Here is a 16,003-nt window from a genome sequence, read left to right on the forward strand (position 1 = left end):
GATGAAAGGAATCCAACAAGCTGCTACTTGCCTAATACCGGCAATTTCCTTGACCAGCCCCACATGTTTGTCAAAGGGGCTGGATCCTGCCTTCTGGATAAGACATTGGGATGGGACGAGGTAAAGAGTAATTTGTAGATAAATATTTGGAAACACTTGCCTTGAGTAGATCCAGCTGGAGCCTCCATGTCACAACAAACTGGAGAGAATTTAAAACCTGTAATAGCAAATGTTTTACTAATTAATTGTGATCTGTGTCATCTGGTATTCCTCAAATTTCAACCTGAACATTTCATCCAGTGATTTTTTTTTAATAAAAGCTTTATTAAAACAAAACTCATGTGCCATAATTTTCCCTCCCTCTAAAGCATACAATTCATTTTTTTTTTTTTTTTTGGTATTTTAACAGAATTGTGAAAACAGCAATTCTGTTTGTTCAATTTGCATCACCTACAAAAAAAAAAACAAAAAAAAAAAAAACCCTTTCCTAAGAATCCTATAGATTTCAACCCAGTGAGCAAATTTACACAAGCCCAGAGTGGCATTATGGGGAAAAATATGCCTTGGCAGTATACAAGATCACTTAACATCCCATTTCATATAAATTTAACTCATTTTCTTGATTGATAGGTAAAGGCCAGAAAACTGTGATGACAAGGTCTGTCTCCTAAATTCCATCCAATTGTTCTTTAACTTTTGTGCAGATGCGCACGCGCATGCGCGCGCGCCTCCCCCCGCCCCCCAATTAAATGAGCATTAGGCACAGCCTGATAGCTTGTGGTCTTTGTCCATAGAAAATTTTGAAAAAAAAATGAATTCACTCATTCCCTTTAATTCACTGCATTTCCATAATTAGTCTTCTATATTCTTGCACAGGTGAGTAATACATACATTTATGAAAGTGATCTTAAAATGTCAATTTCTCAGGATATTTGGCATTATCAAGAGTTTTATGGCCCAATATTTAAGAGACGATATTCCGTGTAGTGGGCAATTAGTCTGTCCTATCCTTATGATCAGTATTTTCTTTGGGGTGATTGGGGAAGGAGAAGACAGAATAGAAAACGTGCTCCATACAGTGTAGCTGGGTAACCCTTTGCCACCCAAGTAAATTAGAATTAATGAAAGTCTGATAGCTTGCAGTCATGGTGATGGGTTCATAGGAAACTTTGACCAAAAAAAAAAAGAAACACATTAAAACGGAGACAGGCTATATTTGTCAGTGTGATGGTTTATACTGATTGTCAACTGGATAGACCTAGAATTACAAAGGAAACAGTCCTCTGTACATGCCTGTGAGGGATCATCTTGATTAGGTAAGTTGATGTGGGAAGACCCACTTTAAGGGTGGGTAACACCCTTCCATGGGGTGGTACCTTGGTGGAGAAAGGTAGCAGGACAGGAGCATTCATTGCTCTATGCTTATTAATGGGTACAATGTGTTCAGTTCTGCTTTATGCTTCTGCTTTCACACCTTATGAGCCACAATGAAGTGTAACCATGAACTAAGCTGAAATAAACCCTTCCTTATTTTAAGTTGGTGTGGTATTTTGTCCCATTAAGGAGAAAAACAAGTAATGCAATCTGATTAGTAATAATTTTACACATTTATTGTGAGATGGCTTACTTTTATAAATATTTGTATTTATTTGAGGGGGGAGAAGGAGAGTGTATGGGCACACCAGAGTTTCTTTCTAATACAAAACAACGCCAGATACATGCATCATATTATATACCTGTCATTATATGGGCACTGGGGAATTGAACCTGGGCTATCAGCCGTTGCAAATAAGTACCTTTAGCCACTGAGCAATCTTCCCACAAGTGCCTTTAATCACAAAGCAGTCTCCCTAGTCTGGTCTTACGTTTTTGTTAGGGACAGAAAAACAAAATAAATTTACCCCTACCCTCCAAATAAATAAATACTTTTCTTTTTCTAAAAGTTGTAAGAAAATAATATATAATAAAAATACAATGATAATTTTTAAGTATTTATTACTTAACTATGAATGGTGTTAATTCACTTTATGTTTTTCAAATTATTTCCATCTAACTTAGTTAAGTTTTTTTTATTAATTAGTTTTGTACTCAGCAAATACAGTCAATTTGGTACCATTGTTAGGATCATCCATGTCCTATTCCCTCCCCCTGGTCCCTCCTTGTTGAGGTATATGGGTCATGCATTCTGGAAACTTGGTTGATTTGAATCTGGTTATACTCTTAACAGGTTAAGCTGAATCAAAATAGAGAGTGCATACAGAAAATGCTTGCTAAATTATTGTATATCCCATTGTTCATACACTGATATAAAGCCAAATACATGAAATGAGTTCTTCCTATAATAAATCCCACTGCCATTGTGCTGGAGAATAAGGATGAAAATAAAAGGTGAGTAATGAATAAGCTATGCACAGTATTGCTGACTACATGAAATTAATTCTCCTGGGGTTTTCCTAGAAATGAACATTTTGCCTATCATTATAAATAAATGTGTCTATTTACCAGATACTTAGGTACAGGCCTTGTCCATGTGATACTGATAACTTGTACTTATATTCTGCATATTAAATACAGATGGATAGATAGAGGAAAGAAAAACAAAGGCAAGGGGAAAAGCCATCCTCGCGCATTTTATTTAAACTGTAGAAGTAGGTTTATTACCATTTTCACCATCAGACTTCCGTTCATGGTCAGTGTCAGTCAAGGACAATGCAGAGTTGGCCCTGCTAGAAAGACAGGAACTGTGTTCTGACTTCATTCCTCGTATCCACATTCTCAGTGCATGGTCAGGTGATGCAGCACCTTCAGTCTCTGTGTCCACATCAGATCCCATCTCTAGCTGGTAACCATGCCGAGAAACACTGTGCATGTCTGTCTGGTAGCCAGAGCACAGAGTGTGAGGTGTTTCACAGAATTCCATCTCTGAAAAGAAACCAAGTCAGACAGAAAAATTTAGAAGTTCAAAGAGAATCATTAAATTCTGCATCTTTTCCTCACACCTCCCTTTCTCATTTGCTAGTAATTATAAGGTTTTGTGCAAATTTAAAATTCTCACCTTTCATTTATGATAGCTAGGTGTGGTAGTTGGAATGGATGGCCCCCAGTATATCCAGGATTTTATTAAAGTTTGTAAATTACATCTGCAGCCACCTGGCTGGAGGATATGTCACTGTGGGTGCATCCTAGGGTCTAGACCTAAGGTGGGGGTGGATTTGGAGTTCCAGTCTAAAGATATGCAAAGTGCCTGCATTTTTCCTGGAGTTCCTAAATGTGCTTGCTTATGGTGCTGGTGTAACTTCTGGGGCTTTCTCACTGTTTCGACCTGTGAAAGCAGGACAGCCTCTTCTGCAATTATGGAACTTTCCCTGGATCTGTAAACATCAAGTAAATTTTTCATTCCTGCTTAACTGTGCTGGTTTGGAAGTTCATACCAGAAATGTGAGGTTGTCTACTACACTAGGGTTCTATGCTTATTTTGTACTTCTGAGTTTGAAAAATTATTCTGTTGATTTTTACAAAGTTCTGGAGAAAGCATGCAAAATAGCATAGAGCTCAATATTTTTTTACAGCACAAAACATAATAAAGTGAGTACAGATGAGTGTAAAATATATAGTATTTCCTCTAAAAGACACTTCAAGGAAGAATTTCATGATCCATACAGCACATTTATACTGAAAATAGTAAAAACCACTTGCTTTTCTAAGCATGCAATCAGCATAAAAGCAAACAAATCAGAATTAAAATTCCAAAAGAAAATATTAAGTTCCAAAGTATTTTTCTTAAAATATGTTAGTCTCTAGAATTATGAGTACACAATATTGTTATTTTCCACTGTCTCCAAAGGGTATAAGACCTACTATATGTAACTTATTCTGTTTTATTAATTGTTTTAGCAAATACATACAAAATAGGTATATAGTACAACATAGTGGTATTTCATGATTTGGATTTTCTCTTTTGACTCCCAAATTTTAGAAGCCAAAACATTCAGAATCTTAAAAATAATATAACAAAAGTTTCTCTTCTAATAGTTGATAAAAATAAAATGCAGAGTACAGATGCCATTTTTCCATGTTCACATCAGATAACATTTTCCCCCCCCTGGAATATTCACATGGGAATGGTTTCTGCATAATACCAATGAAGCCGCATCAACATACTGCACAAATATCTGGCATTCAGTCATACAGTCAATTTTACATTCAATTATAGAAAAGTGTCAAAATGAAGGAAAGGTGCTTTAACAATCCCTAATAAGTTAATGAAAAATGACCACATGCCAAGACATATGATTTGAAATGTCCATGTAGTACTTAGATAAGGTAATCTTGGGATGTTGTACACTATATAGGATTTTTCAGACTGACATTAGAGACAGAGTATGTCATTTGGCCAGGAAGAAGCTTAACTGAGTGCATGTAATCCGTAGCACCTAACGATAAAATGCAAACTTTAACATGAATTTAATCTTTGAATACAGAAAATGTTGGACCTAAGATCCAACATGTACTAGAGAAATACAGAACATGAATTTATTTATTATAATGACTATTTCTATGACAAAATTTGCCAAACATGTCAATGTTTCATACTTATTAAAGAGCCACTAGCACCATACTTTTTTGTTTGTTGGTTTTGTTTTGTTTTTGTTTTTCGAGGTAGGGTCTCCAGCTCAGGCCAACCTGGAATTCACTATGTAGTCTCAGGGTGGCCTCGAACCCACAGTGATTCTCCTACCTATGCCTGCCTGAGTGCTGGGATTAAAGCATGCGCCACCACACCCAGCATCACCATGGTTTTTGAAGCAGAAATTGTATATAAATAAATCTACTATTATGTGTTAGGAAAATACAATTAAAATAAACTTTCATAGTTATAAATCACTTCTGAATAGGTTATATTGTGATTCTGGTGATGAAAGTATTTAGGAGTAATTCTACTTTTTTATGAACATTTATTTAAATTCCAAAGAAATGATGTTCAAAAGATAACCAAGGTATTACTTGTCAAATATATAACCTTATTAAATCCTGCTTTTTGTGTCATAAGGCTGAAAGTAAAAATCCATTTTGCCTAATATACATGTTAGAGATTTAGAATATTGGGATCAGTTATTATTCATGTTCTCAATACCAGAGTTTTTAATCATCCAACATTATAATGACATAGTTACTACAACAGCCTGGTAATGTACCTGTCATGTTGGAAATAGTAAGAAAGAATTTTATGTAGGCTTAGACTCCCAATTCCTTCCACTTCCCCTCTAAGTTTCTTTCTTCAAAGTCACATGGAAGTCTTGTTAAAACTTAGATTTCTGGGCTAGGGAGATGGCTCAGTGGGTATAAAATGCTTGTGCAAGCATAACTTGAACCCACATTTCCCTATAAACCATGTAAAGCCTGAGAGTAGTGAGCATATAGGATTGCCATCCTTGAGCAAAACAGGAGGGAAGCAGAGGAAGGAGAACTCCTGGAATCCACCTGTGGATGAGCTAGCCTGGTAAGTAAAGTTGTAAATGACAAGATACTCTGCCACAAGACAATGGAAGGCAAGACCCAATATCTGTGGTAGTCTTCTGATCTCCCTTTGCATTCTGTATAATGAGCTTGTCTTCTCATACACATCATATAGTCACAGAGATCACACACACACACACGAAACAGATTTTTGTATCCTATTCTTTTATCCATTCCACCCACAATTAACTAGCTTCAATTTCTGATACAGCTGAACCAGATAAATTGCAGTTCAAATGATTTCCTATGGGAGGCCCATATTGCTGTTAAGAAACACAGTTTGAAAACTGCTGCCATAGAAATATGTCTGAAGTCAATGGGAGCCAGTATAAAGGGATAGTGAGGGCACATCATTTTCATGGCATTAAAACAGATTTTGAAAACACTAGTTCAAATTCTGTATGGAGATACAATGAATAAAATATTTGTTTTGACTTTCTATGAAGAACCTACATTTATTTTTCATGGATTCAGAGAACTCATTTAGGAATTCACATCCATGGCTGAGGAGATGGCTCACAGGTTAAAAGTGCTTACTTTCAAAGCCTGTTGTCTGGGTTTCAATTTCCTATTACCCAGGTGGAGGAGCAAGATGAATAAAGTAGCACATGTTTCTGTAGTTCATTTGTAGAAGCATGAGGCCACCCGGTATTTTCCCCATTCTCTCCCCCCCCCTTTCTTCCTCTCTCTCCTATTTCTTCGAAACATAAAAAATATATTTTGAAAAAGTTTCAGTTTCAGTTCCAGTTTTACTCAGACAATGGTACTACATATTATGTGACTTTGAAAAGATTTTGATATGAGCAATTGAGCCATGGGATTTGTTGGAAAAGGATGAGCAAATAAAATAAATAGACAATCATTTGTCATTCTATATTAAGGAAACACTAGGATAAGATTATTTTTATTTATTTATTTATTTATTTATTTATTTATTTGAGGGCGACAGACACAGAAAGAAAGACAGATAGAGGGAGAGAGAGAATGGGCGCGCCAGGGCTTCCAGCCACTGCAAACGAACTCCAGACGCGTGCGCCCCCTTGTGCATCTGGCTAACGTGGGACCTGGGGAACCGAGCCTTGAACCGGGGTCCTTAGGCTTCACAGGCAAGCACTTAACCGCTAAGCCATCTCTCCAGCCCAGGATAAGATTATTTTTAATGGAACACTGACAGATATTAGCAGATTTCCTTTTTGTTACAGAGATTTTTCTCATTGTATAAGAAACAGCATAGACATACATTCATTCCCTTCTGTCATGTAATATGGTCAAAAATTGCTCAAGATAACCAATTTTTATTTGAACTATATGGTGCTTTGAAATAAAAGACTTAATTACAAATTCTCTAATTAAGTAAATTCAGATAAATGTATACTTCACTGTCAAATTGTATTCAGAAAATAATCCAAGTAAGGTATTGACTGCTCGGTTTTTATTATTAATTAGTTTTGTACTCAGTGAGTATAATCAAGTTGGTACTATTGTTAGCCTCCTCTCTATCTTACCCCCTCCCCTTGGCCCCTCCTTGTTGAGGTATATGGGTCATGCATTGTGGAGTTAGCCCTCAGCTATGGGTAGGAGGACATGTCTCTGCATATCATGACACAACGTGTGGCTCTGACATTCTTTCCACCCCCTCTTCCACAAAATTTCCCTGAGCCTGAGTCTGCTTCAGTGATGAGGTCTTGGGAGCCTCTGTGTCTCTGGATATCTGGTTTGGTAGGAGTTGAGTGTTCTCTGTGTCAATCTCCAAGTGGCAAAAAAGAGAGTGAGAGAGGTTTTACTTATTATTGTAAATGATATTCACTGAACTCTCTCACTCCCCTCTCTTGGAAATCAATGTTCTTGTAAAATATTTTCTTAAATACAGAAAAGTCTTGGTTATGCTTAAAATTCCCATCAGATGCATTATCTATCAGGCACTTACATGGCACCTTAAGTAGTTGTATTTTAGCCTTGCAAATATGACCTTGTTACGTAAAATGCTACATATTCCCTAGAAAGGATAAAGTTCACCTGAATTTATTATAGATTGGTTGTTACAAAAAAACCTATCCACAAGAAAAATTTATGTACAAACTTAGTCTATATAAGGATAAAATGGATAGACTCATAGCATGAGAACCTATGTATCAAGAATGAACAGTATAGATGTGGTCAAGTAAATATTTTATAGACTCACAAACATAATCCCATTTTTTTTCCTAAGGAAAAAATTGCTTTGCTGTCTTTGATGAGACCAAATATGATATAAAATAATTGAAGTACAATTTTTTAAATGCACAATAGATTTAATGAGAAACTTCATAATAAATTATATAAAAATGACCAACAAACATATGAAAAGATGCTCAGCATGCTTAATTACCAGGAAAACACAAAGTAAAAGCACAGTACAATGCCACTGCATAACCACTAGAATGAATTAAAAAAAAATCTCTCCACATCAAGTTTTAATAAGGATCTGGAGCAAGGTCAATTCTTACAAACCAGTTTCAAGAAAGAATGATACAGCACTTTGGAAAATAGTTGAGCAGTTTCCTAAAATGTTAAAGTCAGACATACTAGGATAGTAGCTGAGATCCTGGGCATTAATCACTCAAAAATTTAAAACTTTGGTTTACAAACAAATGTACAAGGTTGTTTACTGGACATTTATTCATAATAGGTAAAAAGAAGAAATTTATGGCTGCATGAAATGAATTTAAATAGGGAGAGAATGGGCATGCTAGGGCTTCTAGCTACCACAAATGAACTCCAGAGGTATGTTCCACCTTGTGCATCTGGCTTATGTAGGTTCTGTGTTGTAACTACATGATTACTTGCTATATTAAAGTATTGATACAGCTCAGGTAACTACCACACATTACACAATTATTAATATAGTATTTAGGTGCAGGACAGATGCGTTAGCAGTTAAGGCATTTGCCTGTGAAGTCTGAGGAACCAGGTTCAATTCCACAGGACCTACATAAGCCAGATGCACAAGGTGGAACATGACTCTGGAGTTCATTTGTGGTAGCTAGAAGCTCTAGCATGCCATTCTCTCCCTATTAAATATTAAACACAAAAAACTGAAGCTATTCTTCTTATCAAACATATAACTATCCGTGCACACTCATTACTCTTGAAAGTGGGGCTGTATAGCATGAGTAAAAATCCACACAATCAATAAGCATTACTGATCATTTAATCATCTATTACTCACTTCAGGGTAAAGTACAGTGGATTATTACAGTCTTCAGCAAGAAATACAATGAAAGAAAGATATTAGCCCCCTAGATAGGAGACAAATCATTTTCGCTATTGGATACCATTTTGTATTTCTCAGTTTGAGGGCTTTGAAAAGAAAATGATGTCAAATTTTCAAACAAATCAGTTCGTGTAAGTTACTTCAACACAGCTTTGTTGAACTCCCACTCAATTTCAACTTAAGACATCCAAACTAAAACAGTCTTCTTTGATTTTTCTTACGTTTAAAAGATTAATCCAATTTCATTTCCTCTTCCCTTCATGAAAGGGCTTTATTAAATGTAAACTGCCTTACTAGGCAGGGAGAAGAATTAGAAGGACCCTGTCGTGTCCTTTGCAAAGTTCCCTTTTAATTTTCCTAATAGTATCAATATAATAAGTCAAAACCTGATTTATACTTTTGTTGAGGGCTCAACACCCTTTTCTAGGACATAGGACTGAGAGGAATTTCTGCTCCCAATGCACAGGATTGAGGTTGTGGTTATCAGAGAAATTCCACAAAAATAACTAAGTTTCTGAAGTCTAATCTTCTCATGTTTCCAAGTGCACTCAGCACTCAGGACATATCAATTATACCTTGTTTAATTTTCAAGATTTATCTGTCTGCTTGTATACTGAAAAGTATGAAAAGTATGACAGCAGAGATCAAACAAAAAAGTATTAAAATTTATCTTTTGCAACCAGCTAATACTGGATACCTGACAACATCCCAGAACATAGTTAAATGGCATGTTTATGTAAAAAAAACAAAAAACAAAAAACAAAAACTGTTAACTGAATTGCTTATCTATAAAAATGACCAACATTAGATATGGTAGTACAGAGTCAAAAGAAAACATGATGAAATAGGAACTTGGAAGAAAAAAAAAAAAACACAGTTCCATTACAGTGACAGACTAAAATATCATTCATCAATCTTAGGAAATAAAGGAAATTTAATTTTGATTAACTAATTACTATTTCTTTGAGCTAGTTTTTACTGTAGAGTTCAACTACAGTTAGAATATATTTACATAAGATAGAAGAACTTGTTAGAAGGCTAAAATAGATAGCTGGTGCCAGGGCAGGGAAAACGAGGGATGCCTGCTATACAATCTTTGTGAAAAGAGTCTGTAAAAATAATCAAGGATCAGAAAAGATGGTGGTAGGTCCTGGACTATGGCAGAAATTTAGATCAATGAGAATCTGTGCATGTTGCCTTTATTTCAACATCTCAAACAAGACAGGGTCTTCCTGGCCTAAATGAGAAATTTTCAGGGCTACTGAACACTGCAAATGCATAGTGTTCAATGGCCCTAAAAATTTCTCATTTCTTACACATGTTGGTCCAATTTTCTGGCTATTCATAACACTTTGGAGCATGCATCCTTATTGCCCACTGTGGTCTTCCAGGTATACTTGTATATTTCCATTATGCTCGCTAAGCATATGAAGCTGTTTGCTCAATGTGTTGTGTGTATATCTGAAATTTTCAACTACATTAATCTCCTGTACAATTCCATCTAGAGGAGTGAGGCTAATGAGCTAAGGAGTTAAACAACCATTAAAAACATGGTGAGTGCTTCACATATACTCATATCAAGGACAATAATACGAATTCTGAAATAGTCTACACTGCTCTGGTAGCATTTATGTTGTGAGGAATGAGGAAGATGCCAACATGGAACTCTGCACCTGAGTCAATGTCCATGAAAAACTACTGAATAAAATCCATTCCGCTTGACTGAAGGATTATTCTTAACATCTTTCAGAAATAGTTGTTATTTTTGCCTCTGTGGCTTTAAACATACCATGCCAAGCACTTAAAAGACTCTCCTTTGCATTTTCAATAATCTATTGTCTGTAATTCACCCTATCTCAGTATCCTCACAAAGCATTCTTTAACTTTTCCTCTATAATTTTACCTTTCTGTATCACACATATAATTCTTACCATATAATTTTGCATATGATTTCATTTTCTTCTACATGTTATCTTCTGAATTAGACCTGCGCCTTCTATAGTACAGTATGTTCTAAATTTTTGATCTGTCACAATGTTGAAAACTGTATGCTGGTGATTTGTCATAAAAAAAAACTAGATGTTAGGCACTTATATTTTGCCAGGGACCCTAGGAATTGGATTTCATTTAGTAAAGACCATGCTGGGAGTGAAAATATGCCACCTATAAAACTCTCTATGTCAGAAGAAAAACTTATCTTTCAAAAGGAAGATCTCCCAGTTTCCTTAACTAGGTCCCACAAAGAAATCTATATATGCATATTTCTTGGCTTTTGTTTCACATTTTCTATATATAGTAATAATGCTATAGGCACAATGAAGACACATGAAGAATATATCTCTCCCAAGTTTTAGCCAAAGCTGTAAAACAAATCATGTATAAAATTTCTCTCTACATTTTATTTCATTTTCTCTTATCGAGTATGAACTCATAGACCTAGAAGCAGGCTTAAAGGCCAGGGATGTGGTAATAGTGACTACAACACACACACACACACACGAATATATACATGCACACATACACACATACGTACATGCATACATAAATTCACAAATACACACATAATAATTAAATGGGTTAATGAGCCATTTTAATTTGCTTGATTATAGTACTCACTTCAGTATGTCTATAAAAAAGATAAGTGTATAAAAACCTCATATGTACACTTAAATACATGCAATAAAATCAAAACTCTTGACTTAAATGTTTTAGATGATCTCTACTGAACAATATACATTTGAAAAGGGTTTAAATCAGCCTATTTCCTAGAAAAAATCTAGGCAAAATTTATTAGTAAATATCAAGAAATCAAAATCAAAAGCAAATACAAAACTCCTTGAAAGTTGTAATATGTTGTATAAAATTATCACACATATGAAATGGTTGTACTTAACAAACCAATTTCAAGTTGCAATTTTGTTAAGCTGTCTATGTGTTCCAAATAATAGAAGCTTTACCAATTTGGCAAAAGATACTATTCCATTGTTTACGAAATATAGGAAGAAATAACAATTTATACTGATATTAGATTAGTGTAAAGAAAGTATCCTGGATAGCTTTCAAATGAAACAGTCTCTCAAAGGCAGCTTTTGTCAGCATGTTATTTGTCTTAATGAGCTCGGAAATCATTCCCTAGGAAAACTTTTTAGAAATATCCCCAAGAGTGTAGGACTTAAAGGCTTTCACTGAAACTATTCACCAAGCCTTAGTAAAACATAGCTTTTAGACCAAGTTGAGTAGAAATTTCTTTTGCTTTTATCATCAATCAGTTTCATGACATATACAACACATTGCTATTGCAATGAGTTTTTTCAGTGTCCTGTTGAGAGTCTGTATAAATTGGAGAGCTTCTGTTTTCATGAATTCAAAGAAAGAAAAAGAAATATTCTAAGTAGGTAAAGGTTAATTAAATTATTTTTGGACAATCATCATGAAGTTTTAAATTTCACTTATATTTATAAGAGAACATCATACTTTAGAGAAGGCTTCCATTTCTAGACAAAATGGCTTGATAGGAATTATGTTCCCTTTACTCCTAAAATAATAATAAAAATATGAAATATATAGAATAATAGTTTTGAGACATTGCATAATATATAACATAATACAGTGATATTTGAGATATGCAGAACAATAAAAAAGAAATCATAGTGTTGTTCCAGTTTACTTCTTGCAAAATTTCCAGGCCTCAGGATAAGGATACAGCACAAAGGTGTATGAGGAAGGGCAATTAAACTAGGGTTGGCATAACAGAGTAACTCAGAAAAGAGTTACAACAAAAGGAACTCCAGCAATCTGTAGAGTGTTTGACTAAATATTCCCATGCACTTCAACCACATGTGGATGGAAGGAATCACCTGAGAATGGAGGAAGATGGTCTGAAAGGAATAAAGAGAACAACTTTTGAATATGAGATAGGAAACAAAATAGTCTTTACTAAGATTTGATCCAACAATACTACTTATGGGCATATACCCGAAAGACTCACTTATTACTACAGAGATACTTGCTCATCCATGTTTGGGGCTGCTCTATGCACAGTAATTGGAAACTGGAATCAGCCCACATGCCCATCAATGGAAGAAGAGATAATTAAGATGTGGTGCACAATGGAATTCTACACATCAGTAAGGAAAGAAGAAATACACATGGCAACCAAACACTTAAGAAAATGTTCATCATCCTTAATCATTAGGGAAAAGAAACTTAAAACAACAATGAGATTCCACCTTACCCTAGTAAGGACAGCAAACATCAAAATATCAAATGAAAAATGCTGGAAAGTATGTGGAGAAGTAGGAACACTCATCCACTGTTTTTGGAAATGTACCATGGTACAACCACCTTAGAAAGCAATCTGGAGACTCCTGAAAAAGCTGACTATAGAGATACAAACAGACCCAGTTATTCCCTTACTGGCCATCTACCTTAAACCTTCAAACCACAGGCCAGAGAAACTTGCTCAACCATGTTTGTAGCAGCTCAATTCATAATAGCTAAGAGCTGGAATCCACCCAGATGTCCATCACTAGAATAATGGATAATTAAGATGTGGTATATCTACACAGGGAATTCTATACAGCAGTAAGAAAAAATGACACAATGAAATTTGAGGAAAAATGGTTGAACCTGGAACAGATTATTCTCAGTGAACTTACTCAGTCACACACACAAAAAGATCACCACATAGTCTCACTTATCTATAGCACCTAACCTGAATCTACCCAAATTACCTTACATACCCAGCAAGCTAGACAAAAGGATGGGTGGGGAGGGAGGGGAGAGGAAGGGGTGGTGGGAAACACAAATCTAGACCCAAACGACAATGGTACCATAAAATTCTATGTCCTAAAAGGCAGACCAAATGTCTGAACCCTCACCAGGCCCTTAGAGGGAATACCTGACCCACGAGACACTGGAGAGGGTATGATGAAGACTGACCTTAATCTTCTAAGCCTCTCTCTCACCCTATCTCTCTTCTCTCTACCTCTTTTATATTAGCTATTTTTTTTTCTCCTCTTTTTAGTGGACACTGACCTGTAACTCCCAATACAAGCATGTGGCTATCATCCACAATGAACTTTTGATCAGAGTTACCTACAAGGTTTCCTAAAAGAAAGACAGATTTCATTCAGAGTACTTGATGACCCACCAAAGGTTAGTGGTAAGCCCCTACTGCTGAAGACACCTTATGTGGTTGACATGTAAAATGGAATGGCATGGCTGGAAGCTGGAAGAGAGTCAGTCCCCAGACAGTCAGCGTGTCTAGTGCTAGAGGGTGCTACATGGGCGACTGGGGGAAATGACCAATATCTGTCCAAGCAACTCATGGTCTCACCTACTTAGCAGCAAATAATCTGTTGTGATGCTCACACAAGTGCAATAGTGGCACACAGCCATGGTGGGGAACCAACTGCTCTTGATTTGGCTAACTGATCCTGTCAGTGATACGGGACCTATAGCTGGAGCTGGGAAACAAGTCAGAATCATGTCCAAACATAAGCCCACTCTCCACTATCAAGCTACCACCAATCGGGGGCTACAAGAGGGCCTACACCTATTAAATTCTGTATAAAAAAGTAAGGGTTATCTCACTTGTCTGGTGCCAACTTACTCTCCATTGGAGAATCTGCTTCTCTTTTTCAGATAGATATAGATCCTAAGGAGAGAGTCACCCCATCATACCTCAAAAGGGCCCCGGCTGAAACTAAGAACAATTGGTGAAACAAGCAAGGGTGCTGTTTTCTTCTTGAACTGGGTACCAGCACAAGGGTGAAGGAGATCAACACAGAGAAAATTCAACTCCTACCAAATCAGAGAGCCAGAGGCCCAGATGTCCCCAACACCCCATCACTGAAGCAGACCAAAAATGAATCCAACATGGCTCAGGGAAATTTTGTGGAAGAGGGGGCAGAAAGAATGTCAGAGCCACATGTTGGGTCATGATATGCAGATATCTATCCTACCCATAACTGTGGGATAACTCCAGAATGCATGACCTATATACCTCAATAAGGGGAGGGGGTAGTTAATGGCTGATCCTAATAATGGTACCAAATTGACTGTATTTGCTGAGTACAAAGCTAATTAATAAAACAAATGCAGGTAAATTTATGGAGCTAGGTAAAAAAAATTGTGAGGTCATACAGGAACATAAAGGCAAATGCTTTATGTACTCTCTATTTTGCCATTTCTAACTGGAATCAATTACAGATGAGTTCAAATGGTAGTCAGCACAGGAAATATAGACAGAAATATAGAATGAAACCAGTAGAGTGAAGAACTAGGGTAAGAGGAGAGGAAAAGTTACATGGCAAATTAGGGTAGGGTAGAATATTGAGGATATGGGTGGTTTTGGAGGGATAAGAGGTATGGAGGGTGGGAAGTAAATTGTCCAAAGTAAAGATAACATAAATAATTTCCATAGAAATCCTAATTCTGACTTGCATTCTATGAGATATTACCCCCAATATAGAGGAGGCAGTCCAGACAGAAGGTGGAAAACTTTTAACCTTAAAACCATGGATTCTGGCTGGTAATTCCGGGCCCAGAGTTGGGTTGCCCCCTACAGATGTTGACTAGTGATGCCCATAAGGTCCCCCAAACAATGTAGGCCATTGCCAAAACACTTGATTACCTGCCAGACCTAAAAGGTAAGACTCTTTTTCTGAAGACACCACAGGTGAGGCTCACAGGATATTGGAATACCATGCTGGAACCAGAATGGAAACTAGTTACCTCCTTGATAGCCTTCATAGTGCTGGGAAGCACTTTCGGAGTGTCTGGAAAAAAATGGTCACCAAACCATAAATAGGCAGGGGACCCTCCTTACCATAAAATCAACCAGCTGGACAAGAAGTAAACACTTGTGCAATAGTAGTACACAGCCTCTGTGGGTAACCAACTGTTCTCTGATTGGATTTGAGGTCTGATGAGTAGGAGAGAACTCATACTTGGTATTGAAAACCATGCTAGATTTCCATAGTCAGGAAACTCATACTTCAAAGAGGCTTCCACTGCTCTATGGGCTTGCACTCCACAAATCTCTCAAATAACCTTTCATACTCACTTTAACCTAAGTCACTCCCACTTCTGGCTGGAGAATCTGCTTTATTTTACAGATGGCTGAGAAAATGGAGGAGAGTTGAGATACACTGTGATAATATAAGAAGATAACCAACTGCCCACCACAAGACTTACAACCTCTTCCAGTGCCCAGAATAACATGCAGTG

At 36.5% G+C, this 16,003-nt stretch overlaps 1 protein-coding gene across 2 annotated transcripts in view; it reads right to left on the reverse strand.

Moving 5' to 3' along the window:
- Nucleotides 1-16,003, reverse strand: part of Tenm1 (teneurin transmembrane protein 1) — an 850,812-nt gene that overhangs the window by 525,303 nt on the left and 309,506 nt on the right. For both annotated transcript variants that reach the window (XM_004653940.2, XM_045140035.1), the window contains 2 exons: nucleotides 2,662-2,922; nucleotides 161-217 (listed from right to left, as the gene is read on the reverse strand). In XM_004653940.2, coding sequence (XP_004653997.1) covers nucleotides 161-217; nucleotides 2,662-2,922 — 318 coding nt within the window. The remainder of the gene's footprint in view (nucleotides 1-160; nucleotides 218-2,661; nucleotides 2,923-16,003) is intronic.

This window comes from Jaculus jaculus, chromosome X, assembly GCF_020740685.1.
Source record: "Jaculus jaculus isolate mJacJac1 chromosome X, mJacJac1.mat.Y.cur, whole genome shotgun sequence".
NCBI classification, from domain to species: domain Eukaryota; kingdom Metazoa; phylum Chordata; class Mammalia; order Rodentia; family Dipodidae; genus Jaculus; species Jaculus jaculus.